General features: G+C 36.3%; 1 protein-coding gene across 2 annotated transcripts in view; it reads right to left on the bottom strand.

Annotated features, from left to right (window-relative positions):
- ctnnal1 (catenin (cadherin-associated protein), alpha-like 1) overlaps positions 1-14,264 on the bottom strand; it is a 53,675-nt gene extending 39,411 nt beyond the window's left edge. For both annotated transcript variants that reach the window (XM_026257167.1, XM_026257166.1), the window contains exon 1: positions 13,873-14,264. In XM_026257167.1, the coding sequence (XP_026112952.1) occupies positions 13,873-13,968 (96 nt within the window). In that variant the 5' untranslated portion in view covers positions 13,969-14,264. The remainder of the gene's footprint in view (positions 1-13,872) is intronic.
- Between the last annotated feature and the right edge of the window lie 4,778 nt (positions 14,265-19,042).

Raw genomic sequence — 19,042 nt, forward strand, 5'->3', positions numbered from 1 at the left:
GATTAACATCTTTTGTTAGTCCTGGACCAGCGTTCTTGTCAGACAAACAGTCCTAAATGACGTAGATATGAATGTTGTTCAAGCCCCAAATCTAGCCCTAAACCAAATCCTAAAATCTGATCTGGTTAACAGAAATATGCATAAAAAGTTTGAATAAAGATTCGCCTAAGATGATGTTGGTCCTGGAACATGGCAAAACCATGATCAACCAACTTCAACTACAGGTGCATATCAATAAATTAGAATGTTGTGGAAAAGTTCATTTATTTCAGCAATTCAATTCAAAAGGACGGTGGGGGGGGGGTATTGTGACCTAGTGGTTAGAGAGTTTGACCCCTAACCCTAAGGTCTCGGGCCAAGAATACCACAACTAAGGTGCCCTTGAGCAAGGCACTGAACCCCCAACTGCTCCCCAGGTGCCCTAGCACTGGACTTTAAGCAACTAGGGCTATGAGCTTTTCCCCCCTTCCTCCGGACTCTGGGACCTTGGTTTCCAAATGAAATACAAAACTTGCTCTCATCTGAAAAGAGGACTTTGGACCACTGGGCAACAGTCCAGTACTTCTTCTCCTTATCCTAGGTAAGACGCCTCTGACAATGTCTCAGGTTCAGGAGTGGCTTAACAAGAGGAATACGAAAACTGTAGCCAAATTCCTTGACACATCTGTATCAATGTTCCCTCTAAAAAAATTTTTGCTGAGCAAAACTTTTCTCTATTGGGAGGACATTTTGGTTGCCTGAGCAAAAACAATCTATATACCACACCTGTACAGCGGACACACAAAACTAGAGTGTAACTTTTAACTTTGATGTGCTATTTATTTTATATATGTGCTATTTCTATTTATTTGACCCTTCATGTAACTATATGATGTCCATTTCAGGTTACCTGAGAATGTCTTTTTTTACAGTATACACTGCCATTCAAAAGTTTGGAATCAGTAAATGTTTTCAAGAAGTTTCTTAGCCTCATCAAGGCTGTATCTATTTGATTAAAAAAACTGATTATTATTTCACAAAATAATTTTTTGAAATATTATTGGAATTTAAAATAAAAGTTTTCTATTTTTATATACTTTAAAATTTTATTTATTCCTATAAATCAAAGCTGAATTTTCAGTGTCACATGATCCATCAGAAATCATTATAATATGCTAATTTATAATCAGTGTTTTTTGAGACCTGTGATATCTGATATTAATCTAGATTAAAATGGCTCATTCAAATTCTACCGAAGGCATTCAGAATATGTGTGTTACCCAAATAAAACTGACAAACAGTAAGTCTTTGACAAGAGGTTTATCAAGCTAGGTGGTGCATTAAAAAATAATATATATATATATATATATATATATATATATATATATATATATATATATATATATATATATATATATATCAAAAATTATATCTGGTGTCTGAATACTTTTTGGTTTGACTTTTAAAACAATGTAATTCAGTTAAGAGCAGTGAGTGATTTTCATTTTCTTGGATTAACATTACAGCAGCCAGTAGCTAAATTAGGTGCGGTCACTTTAAGAGACGATGAATGCATCCAATATAATACACATCCCATTTTTTCCCCTCAACTGTTTACTTTCACTTAAGAAATAACTGACAGTTTTTTCTAGTATAATTTCCGTGGTGGATATTTTGACATGTATTTGTCGGCACAAGAGCAAGAATAAGCAAATTCGATGTTCAAGTGTTTTGATCTAACACTTGAACACACTTATTTTTTGCTGCAACAACGCATCGATGTCATCGATTATGTCGACTACAAAAATACGTCGACATGCGTGAAATGCGTCGACGCTTCACACTGTTTGTTTACATCTCGCGTAATGGGATACTGGGAATGGAGAAAGTTGCATTCTATCACAAAAACAGAGACCACTGTTATCAAAAGTATAGGAATACTTTAAACAGAGGACAAATAAAATGGCCCTTTGTTCCCTTTGCAAAACCGATATGGTGTACCACGGCAGCGCAACTGCGATGCGCGAGCACCTCAGAGGAAAACATCTTGGCGCTCTCCGGTGTTATGGTTTAACTGGTTAACGTGTGATCTGGTGACCAACTTCCTGGTTCAGGTCTTATATTCTTGCGCTTGCGGCATTCTGAAAAGCTGAGATGTTTTTAACTCTATGCGGTATTTATTTTATACTGTAAAAACTTCAAATACATAGGTTGAAAATGAATAAAGGTTGAAATATTATATTACAAGTTGTACTTATATATTTTTTGTAAATTTATCCAAAGGATTCATTAGCTAATTAAAAAAAAGAACATTAGATTAATTATTTATTGTAATAAAATTAATCGTTAGATTAGTCGACTAATCGAAAAAATAATCGTTATATTAGTCGACAGAAAAAATAATCGTTTGTTGCAGCTCTACCAGCTACACTTTTCAGCTTTTGCACGTCTTGTGTTTGGATGCTTTAATGTTTAAACCGACAAGCGGTAAGGCTTAAAAACACGTGAAAAAGATAAGCTTTCGTGACGGTGCACAGCAGTGGCCCGTCAACTGTCCTGAGCATCTTTTTAGGCTGGCCTCAGCCAGTCGGTATATAAAATATCAAGGTGAAAGTCATCATACAGCCAGCTTCTTTGGCAATGAATGTTTGTGGCTTACCCTCCTTGTGAAGGGGGTCAATGATTGTCTCCTGGGCAACTGTCAAATCAACAGTGGTTCCCCATGATTGTGTAGCCTAGTGAACCAAACTGAGTGACCATTTTGAAGGCTCAGGAAACCTTTGTAGGTGTTTGAGTTGATTAACTGGTTAGCATGCCATGTCACCATATTCTAATTTGTTGAGATAGTGAATTGGTGGGTTTTCGTTAAATGTGAGGCAAAATCATCACAATTAAAAGAACCAAAGACTTAAACTACTTCAGTCTGTGTGTGCATTGAATTTAATACACAAGTTTCACAATTTGAGTTGAATTACTGAAATAAATAAACATTTCCACAACATTCTAATCTATTGAGATGCACCTGTACATTAAACTAGGGTTGGCCTACTTTGAGGATTGCCTGCTAAGAGTAAAAATCAATATGACCCCTTTCTGTCTAATTCATTATCACCCAGGGTGTCTAGAAAACACCAAATTGCAATTATCACCTCTTTTTTTTTTTTTACAAAAACATCTTTGGAAAAACACAGCATAAATCTATCCCTGGTGAACAAGATGTCTGTCTTAAGCTCTAAGGCAGTTCTGTTGCTTAATGACAAAAAAGCAGTGTCTTAAGAAAGGCCCCCAACAATCAATCAGATTTTCATTTCAATCCAATGTTTCTAATCAGCTATTCTCTTAGGGAAACGATTAAGGTATGGCTGAACTGGAAATGTAATATTGATATGATGTCAGTGCTGTATGAGACAGATGGTACTAAAATTTAATGGAGTAAAGAAAAGATTATTCATTACACGTCACAATATTGAAACCATACGTGAGACAAGGGAAATAAGTCTTCTTAAAGTAAACGTGTTAGGGTAGGGCTTGATTTTATCTATCTGGAAATGACTGGATTGTGAAAAGTAGGTATTCCATCCCAGAATGAAGACCAGAAAAAAAAGGTACATTTTCATGTCATATTAACCTTAAATTCAAGCTAACAAACATAAATTAAATTGCACTTTAGGATCTATAGAAATCAGTTCCATAAAGTTGGTAATTATGAGAAGTCTAAAATAAGAAACAAAGTCATATTGTTGAATATAAAGGCACAATAACATTAAAGTTACAATTTTGTGATATAAAGTAATTGTGAGATCACCAGATATAAAGTCATAATTATGAGAAATAGAGGTGGAATTGTGAGATTTTATTAAAAAAAAATTCTCAGAGTAGGAAACATGCTTCCAATCAGGATCAACAAAGTTTAAAATTGACATTGATGCAAAAAGTTAATATTCCTTCATTGAGAAACCAGACTAACCTCCGAAAATAGTGTAAGCTGTGGGTAGACCACAGGCATTCGTAGCCCTCCAATATCAACACATCCCTCATTACATGTAGCCAAGTGTGTACCCATGTCTGGCCATGGAGAGGTTGACTTATCGCCCTGTTTCCCCTACAAACTCTAAGTGAGACACCCATTGGCCACACATATACATTTTCATTCATCCCATGAGAGTGATGAAACATAAGCCTCATTGAGGAATGTAGTGACCACACCAGTGTTTGCACAGTGAAATGTACCTTACCACACACACAGAGGGGGCTGAAATATGGACATTCAACATATGAGCTACTTGAACAAGCAAGGTCTGTAATAAATAGGTAAATGCATAGCATTACAGAATTTACAATATTCAAATTGATTGAAATGACCTAGCTGTACAACTCATTAATTGTTTCACTGCCGTTAATGGAATTTTACAGCTTTCCATGTTTTACGGTAGGTGGTGCCTGCCATTATGCATCTCCAGAAAGGATATTAAATGTCCAGATCAAAACATGACGAAGACGAAGCAGAAACAAGCGATCACGTATGCAAGCAGATGCATATGTATAATTATGTGACCATCAAGCATTACACAGCATATACATCAAAACTGTCTAGTGTTACCAAATGAAATGTTGATCCAGGAAGTGGTACAGGATTGTGCAAGCTTTGGATTTGTTGATGGAAGTTATCTATTCCATCTACGATCATCGTTCTGAATCTGATACAGATGTAGCTTTTATAAACATGATTTCCTCAGCTTTCTGTTCAAAATATTGCTTTTTTTCTCATTAAACTTTCCCACATTCAAGTGTTGACAAAAAAAAATATTGCATGAAGCTAGAATAAAATAGTTATTTTGTTGTTGTTGTTTAAAAGCAGAGGCTCTAATAAAAAAATGATGAAAAATGCAGGATAATAGCATAACAGTTTAGATTTTTTTTTTTTAAGCTGAAGAGTAACTGACCTGCATAATGAACTGGGTCTGGGTAAAAACCGTGTCTGCTATCACTTTAACATGGCCACCCTGTCACCAGTTGTAGTTTCTGCCACCCTGAGAGGCCATAAAGTTATAAAAGTAGCCTCCTGGACCAACAAGATCTCAGTAAATATGTGTGTCCAATGACCGTAGCCAGATCGTCATGGAGTTAGTCTGCTCAGGGGAAAACACCTTTGCACTTCCCTCAGTGAAGTCATCATGAACAACATCAACATCTTGACAACTTAAAGTCAACATAAAAACAAAACTATCCCAAAAGTACTTTTCTTAACATACATTCCTGGTCCGATTTTGAACGATTCACTGGTGCTTTTTATCCCAAAGAAAATAAAATGTAATACTATTTTTAGACTTTAATGGTTAGCTTTGGCAGTTTATGTGCTGTCACTTTTACAGTTGTTTTTTGGTGAATTTTTCATTTCGGTAGGAATCCACACAATTGGAAATTTTATAAAAAGATTTCTCACACAGATTTTGCAATGTGATCAATGTGGTCATGTTGACCAACAGAAAAATCTTTGGTTTAAAAGTGATTTTTGTTTGAGCTGTGCTTCATACATTTCTACATTAATGACATTAGACTTTTTTGCCCCAAAAATTTCACCTAAATTTTGCTAACATGGTTGCACAGCAAGGTGGACGATATAGAAAAATCTCTAATGTTGACACTTTATACCAACATCACGATATGATTAATCTGCCAAGCCCTACTGCACATTCAGCTGCTGGTAGATGCAATAACTATACCATAATGTGGTAAAAAAAAAAAAATTCCATTGACTGTTCGTTGACATTATATTATAGAAGAGTAGAGTCACCACCACCTTGCTAAAAAGACCATGTGTCTACCACAAATCTTCTTGATGCTTTTCTATGAAGACGGTCTTGCTAGCTACCTAAGCCTGGTTAGGAAAATAACAGCCCATTCAAGGCACAGCTCAGTTGACTGGCTCAAAAAGAAACAAATGCATCCAAAACTGTGTTACTATGCAGCAAAGATAGCAGCACCCAGATCATATAGTTCACGGGCTGCATGTGCCAGACAAGCACCAAAGTATTGAAATGAATGCATAGTTCTTTCCAGGTAGACCTTCTCAGATAGATCGGAAGATTGTAATGAGAAGAAAGCTGCGATGTCTAACTCTAGCATCATTAACATAGCATTATCAGGATTTATCTGGCCAACCATATGATGTGAGCCATGAATCCCTTTAGCTCACGGTTGACGTGAGTGATGGAAGTAATTACCACAAGGAGTTGCATTTAGATCTTTCTAATGGAGGGAGTGTTGAGGGATACGCCATCTGATAGAATCAAAAGGATAAGCACTCTCCTCCTTATAGTCATGCCATCTCATCTCTCGCTTGGTTTCTTCACTGCCTTTTATGTTAGGCTTCCACAAAAACAATCTTTTATTTTTGAGCACTGGCAACAATCCAAATCCCCGGAAACATTTACAATGCACATCTAATTTCAAAGACATTCGCAGTGCATTCCCATTTTTGACCAGTGAATTATCTGTTCTTTTAACCACTTTAAAGCCAACATACCCATAATGAACTCCTATTTGTGGTTTAGAAAGCTTCTTTTAACATTTTAGAGAAATCTAGCAGAATGTTCGACTGAGCCTTCTTTACTGCTGTCGTTTCAGGCTTTTTAATTTCACATTACATATTTCACATAGAGCAGCTGTAGAGCAAATCAATGCTGATAATGAACATAGATTTGTGCGGAACAAATAGCTCAACAGGTGAGAGAATCACTAGTTTGAGAGCAGAGTAAAGAGGTTTAAAATAACTGGTTAAAGCCATCAGTTAGAATTCCCATTAATCTCAGTGGCAGTTGCTGATCTAGTGCGGGTCACCCATAAGCATGCTTTTGCAGTCAAATGGAGTACAACATCTACCAGCAGTAGCTAATGAGGCCATGCGAACTAGACAAAACTTGACCCTTAATGCAGAAGAGGACACTGTCTATTGGGCTGGGCAAAGGACAAATGAGTAAATCTCAGAAATAAAGAACTGGATTGTTGTGACATTATTTTCATGCAAATTAATTACATTTCCTTCCATTTTCTAATTACTGCAAACATAAAAAATCTTTCAACAATGCAATACAGAAAAACATCTGTTCCATCCATACAACTAAATTAAATTCAGTGCAACAAATACTACAATGACATGTACTTAAAACTTAACAAATGTTAAATGTTTTTTATTAGATTTATTTTATTTTAATATGACACTTACAACTAAAGAATAGGGGGGAAATAATTGCTTGAATTTAACTGAAATACTGCAAATAGAGTCAAAAATGCCAGTCCAAACTACAGGAGTATGCTATATGGTGGGGTTTGGGGGGGGGGGGTGGTATGTAATAGCCATTGCTTTACTGTTTCCCTCCTGTTCAGATGATGGATGTCACAGGTCAGGAGATGGGTGACTGAAAAACAAGACCTCTCATAACATTAGTGCTCCTCCAGCCTGAAACCTTAGAAATATCCTGATCATGAAATATAACTGATCATGTGAAATTAGTCATTAAAATCTCTGTCCAAAGTGAGAGAGGCCATTTACAGGGACTCATTCAGCTGCGAGAGATGTAACTGCACCGTGTTGTTATAAAATCATTATAAAGAGGTACCACATCAATACCATTGCTTATGTCGATTTGCTGGTGTCTAGGGAGATTGAATACTTGCTCTAGTTTTATTGTTGTCTCAAGAGAATACAAGCCACTGTACAGTACAGAAGAATAATAAGCCTTTTGTAATTACTGTTAAGGTAAGTGGGTATTTTGTCACGAGCCCCTCACATTCCATAAGCAAAGCAACTTAAGCCAGCACTGTCCCTGTGCCAATGAACATGGTGGAATACAAATGAATCCCCAACCTCACAAACAGAGAGATTCATTCGCTCCATGCGTGTTGTTTGGTGTTATTTAGACTGAAGAGTGAAACATTGTTAGCATGGCAATTCAGCAACCCAGATAGAATAGAAAAACAACAGGAAACACTAAACGTAGCTGACCTGTTCTCTGAACTGACAGTTTCTTTGTCTGAGAGTATTACCCATGAGCCCTAAGATCAGTGGTGACAGCGGGGGGCCGAGGGAGTCCACCTCTTTCCCAGAATTTTCCCTGAACCTAGCGTGAGCTTAGGGAAGAAGAATGCCATCAAACTTATGCGGTGATTAAGATCTCTTCCTGTTCAATGACATGTCCCGTAGCCATGTAACGTAAATACAGCCTGAAGCAGAGCCAAGCTGTCACTGATGCAGAAACTCAAACTGAGGGGTATGCTGCACCCCTGATCAGACGGGCAACTTCTGAGAGACGCCTCTGAAAGGTTGTGCCCACAGGCTATGAATTACCAAATGCTGTGAAACCAGATGAAACTCAGAATGATCATGAAAAGAAGAGTCAACAAAGAGCGATGAACTGGAAAAATAAGCGACATAAGATATGATGCCTTCTGAACTAAAACAAGTGAATTATCTTAATTTTTAAAAGCTCAGAATTTTTGGGCAGTCTCAAAGAGTATTGGGACACTTTAGGCACAGTGGGGTTTTTGTCTTAATGATGAAAAGTCAATGTGGTGCAATGTCTTTCAAAATATGGACAAAACATGAAATGTTTTTTAAGTCATACTGGTTTAGAACAAACATGATAGAACCCCTTTATCCATGAACATGGTTCAAATACTTACACTGTTGTATCATTTAAAACAGTGGTTCTGGTTCTTAACCTTTCTGACTTGAAGGTTCCCCCATTGTCCAACACAATATTCATAGGCTCTTAAAATGACAAAACTTTTTAGCAGAAACTTGGCGTGACAATAAATGAATTAACAACAAATATTTTGGACTTCCTCAAGTTAAGAACTATATGCAATTTAATAAAATAATAGTTGGGAAAATTTAAATATATATTTTTTTTTTTTTTAGATAAAATATGATCTTATGTGTCTTATAATTCAAATTAGGGGTGTGCAATATGACAATATTTGGATGGTGGATGATAAAATTGTCTCCACGATCTGCTTTTGAAGAAATATCGTAGTATCGTCCTACCGTATCGTAGTATTCGCCCTATTTGGCCTAAATACTGTATATGCTAATTTTTTTTTTTTGCTACATTGAAAGGCTTTGTCTTTATAATAGGGAAATTAGTTTGGCTGTAATGCTCAGACAACTTGCAAAATAGTAAAACTAACATGACAAAGAATTGTGATAAAATCGTTAATCGTGATATTTCTAAAAAACAATGTGATATATTTTTTCCATATCGCCCACCCCTAATTAGAATAAATGAATGAATAAATTAAGTTTAATAGCTTTTAATACAACATATATAACTTAAATAATTTGAAGTCATCCTACGGCCCCTTATAAGTTTGCACTGGAGGCACTCATAGTCTAAGGTTAGAGAGTCAGACCTGTAACCCGAAGGTTGCAGGTTTGAGTCTCAGGTTCAGTAAGAACTGTTGGTGGGGTAGTGAATAACTCTCTTTCACCCTCAATACCACGACTGAGGTGAGACCCTTGAGCAAGTCACCGAATCCTCAACTGCTCCCCAGATCCTGCAGCAATATGGCTGTCCATCGCTCTGGGTGTGTGATCACTACCCTGTGTGTGCACTTGGATGGATTAAATTCAGAGCACAAATTCAGCTACTGTACCTTGTAACTCAAGTAAATGTAAAAAATGCACCATCACTTATATTTGCCATGGTATGAATGCTATGTTAGAACAATTAAAGCTACAGAAGATTCTGGATGGGGGTTGTAGTTCACAATACGTCTCTTATCAGTTCTGGTTTCCTTTTTTTACACCTCAATTGGTTAAACAAACACATGGAACACAAAGTAACACATGCAGCAAAGTAAACACACAGAACATACTTTCACACATACATAAGTTTACGCATACTGAACATGAAGCTTGCTTTGTTCTGGCACTGAAGGGTATTTGTCCATGTAAGCAGTTTACACTGACCACACATTCATCCATCTTCCTTGTCACCTTCTCTACAGGAGGCACCAGGTTTACCCTGTTGATCTATCATCCCAACAGTGCTCCTTGTGATGCAATTTCCTCCACCAGAAGTTCTCTTGTGATTACACATAACTCGGTGTCTCAGTTTTGATGGTTTCCATGCAGGGAACAGCTTTGTAGCCCTGACAAAAATATTTTTCTATGACATAAGAAATAGTGGAGGCTTTGCATTTGGAATGTAGCTTTGGCCCAATTGTGTATACTTAACTGAACATGCAAAAAAAAACCTCTCACTTCCACCACCTTTCAGGGGTTCACAAAGGTGCTTTGCAAAGAGCTTACAAAAGCACGAGGGCTCAATCTAATGAACTAAACAGAGAAATATTTACAGCCAATTATCGCTTAAATCTACTCTGGAAAACAGCCCTTAGTCCTGCATAATAAGAACACGGCTAGCACAAATATGTAATAACAAGCCTTCTTGTCACAGGAGTTTAAAAGCATTCTGATCAGATCAAAGACTTCATAATTTCATAAATCCTGTCCTGGCTTTGGCTCAAAATCCAAGACCATTGCACATACAGTGAAACTGAAAATATTATGAAATTTAAGATTATTCTATGTGTTTTTATTTGGCTCAATTGCAGTTATAAAGTTATAAAGTGTGAGCTTAAACAGAAAAGTAAAAACTTTTTTAAAACATGTTTAAGGTAAAAACAGTTATTACATTATTATTTAAGAAATATCATTACATTTTTCCACAATTTTTTCTACTTTTTCTGGATTTTTTTCACCCCAGATGACTTTCTTTTGCTGGCCATTTTTTAAGGAACAATTTATTAATGATACATTGATAAAAAAAAGGAATTAAAAATAAAATATGGCAAATTACTTCATTTGCTTTTCAAAAATCTATTCTTGTCATGATTTTTTTTTCACTCTGACATTGATGATTTAATACAAATGAAACATTTGTATTTTATTAAAATAACTTAATTCAGAAACTAAAATTATGCCCAACATTAAAGATGTTTGTGTGCCTGGACAACATTTTAATGCATTTCTAAAAATCAATATATCTAGACCAAAAAATGGCATTGACCATCAGTGACAATTATTATGGCAATATAGAAACTGCAGCTTAATAAAGAGATAGAAAGCATCTCAGCAATTGTCAAGATCTCAAATATGATGCCTGAGTGGGCCAACAGGCAAAAACGCAGACAGACTGATCTTGGCCTGAAAGGATAACAGCAGTAATTACACAGTTGTGAAAGTTAGACTGATAACAGAGAGGATAACCGGTGGAGATCAGGCCTCTGTGTGTGTGCTCGTCTGTGAGGAAGCTCAATATCGGAATTGTGAAAATGAGTCACTAAATAGGCTAAGATTTGAAAACCATTTCTCGCAAATGGTTTCTCAGGCCCCCAAAGAGGACACACATGATCTGACCTCTGCACTCAACCTCCTGACCTTTACACAGTCGTATAGCCTCAGATATTAATGGAACTTTCACGTTCAAACATCATGGAACTTAATTAATGTTGGCTATTCTGTAGTTTTTGATTCAGCTCAATTCCTCATGGAACAAATCAAACAACCACCTCATTTTTGGAAACAATTTCAATGTGAACTCCAACTGTACAACTTTACCAGACTTGTGCATACAAGGAATCTGGCAGCTGCAGGCAATACAACATCTTATACATTTGGTCATTATCATTTACAAAACAATTGGGGAAAGGGCTCTGACTAATGCCACTTTAACAATCTATTGTCCAGAATCTGTAAAGCTCTGAAAGAAGTCCACTGAATGGGTGATTAGCATGTCTTCTAACACTGACCTTTTAGCCTCATTACCATCAGCCGTCCTAGTGAGCACCACTAACTAACTTTCAAAAAGTTTCTCAAAAGACATTTCAGCAATCATCTTCCATCACACTAAACTAACTAATGATTCAATTAGAAAGGCACATTCATTCTCCAAACCACTCATCTCCTCTAAGATTGTGAGATGGAATGGCAAAATAAAAAGAAATTTTAACAATGTCGAATCTAAAGGCTTGTCTAACCAAATCCTTTAGAGGGGTTTTAGGTATAACAGTTATGTATGTGAAAATCACATGGAAACAGATTTCTTACAGATGCTTCTGCACCAAAACACTCTGTTCTTCAGAACACCATGCATATGGTATGTGACGTTATGTCACCATCGCCTAGGTGAATCCTGCTATTTAATGAGGAATGGAAATCAGCAGCTGTGAGCTGTGAATAACTATTGACTTTAGCAGTAACTATAGTGTTTAAGAGCACTGGAACGTTTCACTGCTTCTATCAATCCAGCATTTAAAAAAAAGAGTGTTTTTTTGTTTTTCTATAGTATAGCTCTGAAGTGCGTTTCCAACACAATCTAATTAGAAAACTTAACTATTTTACAAGGTGGCAATATGATTGATATGGAAAATTACTTTTTCTTTGGAAAAAACATAAGCATGATGGTCTACCCATGAACCTAACCAGCAATGGTAAATAAGCAGATTGTATGAAAATGTATGAATGAGATTATTAATTTTTACAAATTAGCCAACCATTCGCCAAAATGTTAAATAGTTGTGCCATAAGAGTGTGTTGCCATTGCCCATATAATGATGTAACTCACGGATTAACTACCGTAGAATAATGTAGAATTGGAGAATGTTCGATTATTGCTCCAAATAACAAACATGGCATCTTTTGCTTTATTTACATATTTAAATGTCAGGTTTTCTCTTAGGTCATGACTCATGTTATACTATCAAGACACTTCTAAGCACAGGTCGAAGACGGTAGTTCCAATCACACAACTTTACAATGCTGTTTGCGAATGTTTGATGGAACGATGGTTTCAGGAAACACAGAATTGTTAAGTTACATGCCTATGAGCTACACACAGCCATGCAATACTCATCACCAAATTGCTTAATTTCACCTGCAGGTACAAAATCTATTAAAAATTAAATAATGTACACAATTTCAACCAAAGGAAATAATAATCAGGCTGATCTAATGAGAAAAAAAAATTATTTTATGAGGTGGCAGTATAATATTGAATAGTATGATGTGGTTCATTCACAATTATTAGGGGAAAAAAGCATGAAGGTCCACCCCTAAAGCTAACAATCAGTGTGGTGTAAGGAAAATGTACAAATGAAACTGTGCAAAATCTTACAAATTAGCCAGCAATTTGCCAAAACTTAGTATATATGTATTGCCATGACATTTTGTTATAATCACCATAATCATGGTGTAATTTATCAAAATATATTACTGTCAAATTTAGTCAAATCCTTACCATTTTTTGACATTGTACTAATGGAGAACTTTGCACATTCTCTCAAATCATCTAAAAGAAGTTTCAGTTCTTATTCATGCAGCATATGATCCTGTAGAATACAAACAACAAACTTGCCTGACAATAAAATTACCATGGCAACAACAGTTTCCTGCAAAATACCATAATTATTAAAAAGCTTACTAATTAAACTGAAGCAACTCGATTTGTGCCACCACAGCCACCTAAATAAAAGAAATGTACCAAAATGACACGCATACAGAATCTTCTCGCACTGTGTTGAACTTCAAAACACTTCCCATTTCAATTTCTTGTTTTACTTCAGTATCTGTAAGTTAGCAGTTATGGAATTTTGGCGGAAACTCTGGTAACCATGGTGAAGTATTCTAGTTGACGATACAAAACAGTGTTCTAATCACTGATCTATAATATATATATATATATAGATCAGTGGTTCTAATTAACCTTCTTTACACATGATACGGCAAAGTTGTTTGCCTTTTCAACTCGCGGATTCGTCTATTAAGCGGTGTCGGTGGTTTTTAAGGATTACTGACCCCTCCGAGGAGGAGTTCCTATGATCCGGACTCACCTGAGACACGAGCGGGATGAGTGTTTGCTCCACCGAGCGAGTTTGAATCTGCAGCCCGCAATCAAAGTTCCCACCGCCGCACGGAGACGAAGCCATTCCCGCCGAGCCGACCCCCACGAGTGCTCACGACAACACGGAGTTTGCTGCGAGTCTCTCGATGCTGCGAGCGCGTGTTCGGTTTAGTTTAAAAGCCCTCCGTGTGTTCTCAACTATAATCCGCGCGCGCTCGCTTCTGAGTGAATGATTGTTCATGTACACGCAATACTAAACTACAACCACAGGACTAACTGACTAACTGACTGACTGACTGACTGACTGACTACTGCAGCCACCGGCGAGTCGGTATCCGAGACCGAGAGAGAGAGAGAGAGAGAGAGAGAGAACACGCGCGTGATCAGAAGCAGACTGGGCGCGAGCTGCACAATATGTCTTTGCCTTCCACAATATGAGGAACAGAGTGTCTCTGTCTCACTAATCTTGACTTTCTGTTCATAACTGTTTTTGATCTTTTTCACTTTTACCTCTACATTTTTTTTCTTTGTCATTTATTCATGTTATCTTGCAGCTCTTAGAGCAAAAAAGTGGACAAATTACAAAATTATAATAAGAGTAGCCTAAAATTATTCCAAAACTAAAATGCATTGTTTTTGTTTACTTCCTAAAAAGTAAATCTATTAACAAAAATAATAATAATAATAATAATGATCGTAATCAATCCCTTTTTATAAACTATTTTTATCGTAGTATTTTTACATTATTATTATTTACTACATTTTATTTATATTATATAATTTTATTATATTATAATATCATATAAAAATAAATGTGAATTGAAAAAAAAATATCATTTAAAATGAATTAATAAATAAATTAATATTTCCAAATACTACCTGGAATCTGTTAAAAATACGCCTGAAAAAGTTATGACATGGGCATTTCCAAATTTTTTCCAATAAAATCCAATGCCTTTTACCCAAACCTGGCAACGTTTAAAAACTGTCAACATTTTTTATAATCTAAATGTACTGCTATTTGTCGGCCCAATATACAGCCCATTAAACTAAAATCACTGAGATCAGTTTAAACTGAGGGCTGAGTTGAAGGGTTTCACTGCCTTGAAACCTTTTTTTTTTAACTCGATGTACATGCTGCAGATGTTGTGATTTGAATTATTAATCCCATAACTAAGGTGCACATAATGTATTTCCACACATCTCTTGCCATCTTAACAACTGCTGCTGTGCATTTCTGTGGTGCTGCTGAAGTAACAATAGTCCATTTATTAAATGCTAATTGAAGTTACTAATCTCATCACAGATGCAGACCATGCCCTGAATGTCTAAGCCTGTGATTTTCTCAGTCTCTTTAGAATGAAATGAGGCGATTCAGTGTTGCTCAACTGTTTGCAGTGAGCTGTGAACTTCTTCTGCCAGCTTCTCGAAGGTTATGCTTGGGATGGGCATATTGTTTGAACCGGGACAGTCTGTTCACAAAAGTTGTGATATCAATAGTGGTGTTCAGATGGTTAGAAAGTGATTCCTCTGAGATTCCATCAATTGAATTAGCCCTGACCTACTTCTCAGGAGATTTCCAGCAAAGTACTTCGGGTATTTGAAAGGTTATTTAAAGGGAATAGATCACCCAAACTCAAGAATCCTGTCATTATGACATTCTTCTGTGAAACACAAAAGAAGGTATTTTGAAGTATGTTTAGACTGTTTTCAAGATACCTTCTTTTGAGCTCTATTTTTAAATAATATATGCCTCTAACCATGAATGTTCCTGAAATGTGTGAACTGAGCTGTTTGTGTAATGTTCTTGAAGACGTAACCAGCTTTGTTTAAGTGTACGGCAGTAATTCAAGCTACCAGGGATGTGTGTTTCCTCTGAGTCATGAGTATCAGGTGACATGAGAACATTTCCTCAAACCAGAACAGGAGCAGTGAACAAAAACTCAACTACTGAACCACACAGGGACTGTGGGCCTCAAATGTGGTTAGTTGTTATCCAGTAAAATACAGAGGTTTACCGCTTTGCACACTCTTAGCAAGAAACCACGTCAAATGTTTTCTTCAGTGGTACTCACAGCGTATGACTTTATTTCTTCTGCAGAACATAAAAGAAGATTTTTGAAGGACATATGTAGCCAAACAGTTTCTGTTCCCATTCTTCTTTATGGACAAAGGGAAGCAAAATTACCCGGTTACCAAGATTCTTCACAATATCTTCTTTTATGTATGGCAGAAGAATGAAAATAACACAGTTTTGGAACAACACGATTGTGAGTAAATGATGACAGAATTTAAATTTTTAGGTGGACTATGCCTTTAAAGTCACATTTAGGCAGCCAAAATGTGATCTGATCATGCTTTCTTCAGAATTTTGCACATTACTGACATTGTGTTACAGTAACACATTATTCTGGCAGTTTGTCTTTAAGAAAAGAGTCTACATTATTCATCCATGCATGTTTATGTCATCCATGGCCATTGTGGTCATGGTCAAGGGGAGACAACTTTACCTATATTGCACCTTTAATGTCTTAAAAGTTGATTTTTTTTTTTTTTTCAATGTTAATTTTTTTTTTCCCAAACACATTTTAATATTCAGAGACTGGTCCTGTGGCACAAGACTTCCTTGAGCAACCAATGGCAGATTAAGGGAGTGTTTGAGAAAACAGTCCCCTTTTTGCTATTTTGTTTTGGCGATGTTAGTAGCACAGAAATTAAACACAAATTCTATATGCATTTAAATCAAAATGTAACAGAATAGTAACGGATCTTCTGTTTCGCATTGTGACTTCCTTTCCAAAACAGGAAAAAAAATAGGGTGGGACTTTTACCATTGGTTGTTGATTGATTGAAGGCAGATCTAAATGCAAGTTTGCAGTCCATTGCAAGAAAGGGGTGAGGTTTAAGAGGAATAAATTATCTGCTTCACCAAATAGAAGTCAGTCTGTCGAGAAGATCAGATTTGATTTAAACTTTCAAAACAAAAAACATATACCAAGCATTTTTAAAACAGACATGATGAATTTACATTTCATGCAGACTTTAAAATCTATCCCCTCAGCAGAGACCAGACACTTGCTCATGGCTGCAGCTACTGCACTTGAGCATGCATCCTCAGTAGAACAGACTGCTTTTTTCTGCACTTCCTTCACTCTTCTTAGAAATGCTGACAGCATTCTCTCCCTTCTGAGTTCCCTCTGTTGCTGTTGTACAGAATCTAGACATCATAAATGAACAGAATTAAGGACAGAGAAAGGAAAGTGCAAAGTGAGCACATTCATCACCCTGGAAACATGGATCTGCATTCTAGCAGAGCGTCAGATCCAAAGTGAATCTCTAAACCCTTCTTTAACCCTTAGTCATTACGATACCCATCATTTGTGGGTCATTGCTTGCAGACAATCTGATATTCACAAACTTAAGTGAATCTAAATTACTTTATTCACAAGAGAAAATCCACCCCAGTGAATGCATTGGATACACGTTTTTTGACTAATTTTGGTTAATACAAATGTCTTAAAGTCTTTTCAGTCTGGAGGATGAGCAGATCGCCTCCTCAGCATAAAGCCCTCTGAAACTAGTATGCTCTTGTTTTGTAACACATTTCTAATGAGACATAATCAACAATAAAAAGCCACACTCACAGACCTAAGTCCTTGTACCATCACTCAGACTTTTCATTTTCATACCAAATAATTAATGGAAATCTTCATTTAGCTACATCCAGAATAGAAAATATCATTAGCTCAGGAAACAAAAACAACAGAAGTCAGTGGAAAGGCCACTGTGTGTGTGTGTGTGTGTGTGTGTGTGCGTGTGTGTGTGTGTGTGTGTGTGTGTGTGTGTGTGTGTGTGTGTGTGTGTGTGTGTGTGTGTGTGCTTCCATGTGTGTATGGAGTTTGACCTCACATACTTGCTCACACATCTATGTGGGCCATAAAGATAATTACACTACTGTCTCTAAAACAGGACACTTAATTTGGTTTTGTTACAAAGGAGGAAAATATATAAGAAAGTGAGGGACACATGACAGATTTATACTTGTGATAGGTTTCTGATGCAGGATAATAATTTTAAGTCCAGAATATTGTGGAACACACATTCTATTGTAAAATGCTTCAAACCAGGTTGTAAAAGCTTTGTATTTCAATCATGTCCGGAATAAATATGATGAACTGAAGATAACCTTTTGAACCCCAGAGGCTGAATTTATGTTGTTTGAATTAAGTCATTTATAATATTGTTCATATTATATTAAATTCTTTTAAAGAAAATATTTATTTATTTATTATTTATTAATTATTTATACCCTTAGATATTAGGCCTCTACCCTTTTTGCCTTAGAAGATTTTTGAAGGTCCTTTATCTGTTGCCAGTTTACGTCTTCAGTTTTAATCATCTATAAATCTCATTTTCTCACAGGGATTATACGATTGTTCTTCATAATCCTTATAGAATGAAAAAAATTCTATGGCAATTTCTCTTTTCTGAATCTAAGAAATGTTTGTAACACAAAGCGGAGAGAGGTTTTCACTTAGAGTCAGAGCACTAATAATTCAGTCATTGCCTGGCCTGTTGCCATTCATCATCTGTCTCAAAGGTTTAGAAGCAACCATAGATTATTGTTCATGATCTTCTCAAACAGTCAGCGGGAAATCATTTCTGACAAAACTGTCACAGAGCCTTTGCAATCAATGCCTGGCAGCCCTTTTTGGATTGGCCCGTGTCTGACAGCCGAGCTGAGTTCAGACGAGAAGTGATGGTGCTTTACATCTGGTCAATAAATGTATCTATGAAGTGCAACCAAACTAATTATTTACGCATAAGGCAGTTTATAAGGTTCTGCATAAACAGGGTAATTTATTTTTTAGCTCCTTGTAAAATGTAAAGTAATGTTCCTTTGTAAAACAGGATGTGACAGGTTTATTGCTCAACTGTATCTTCATAATAACCAGAGGGCTCAGTGATAATCTTTCCCTTTCAAGTGTTTAAAGCACATCTGAACCAAAGAGAATTTCAAGACAGATGCAAGCATAAGATGAAGGTTTCAAATCAGAACAGGCTTTGAAAGATACAGTACTTTGTAGTACTGTAAATGTTTTATTGTTTATAAAGACATTTCTATACTTCAGGGTCTTTGATAAAATGACAGAATGTTA

The sequence above is a fragment of the Carassius auratus genome, unplaced genomic scaffold, assembly GCF_003368295.1.
Source record: "Carassius auratus strain Wakin unplaced genomic scaffold, ASM336829v1 scaf_tig00214237, whole genome shotgun sequence".
NCBI classification, from domain to species: Eukaryota; Metazoa; Chordata; class Actinopteri; order Cypriniformes; family Cyprinidae; genus Carassius; species Carassius auratus.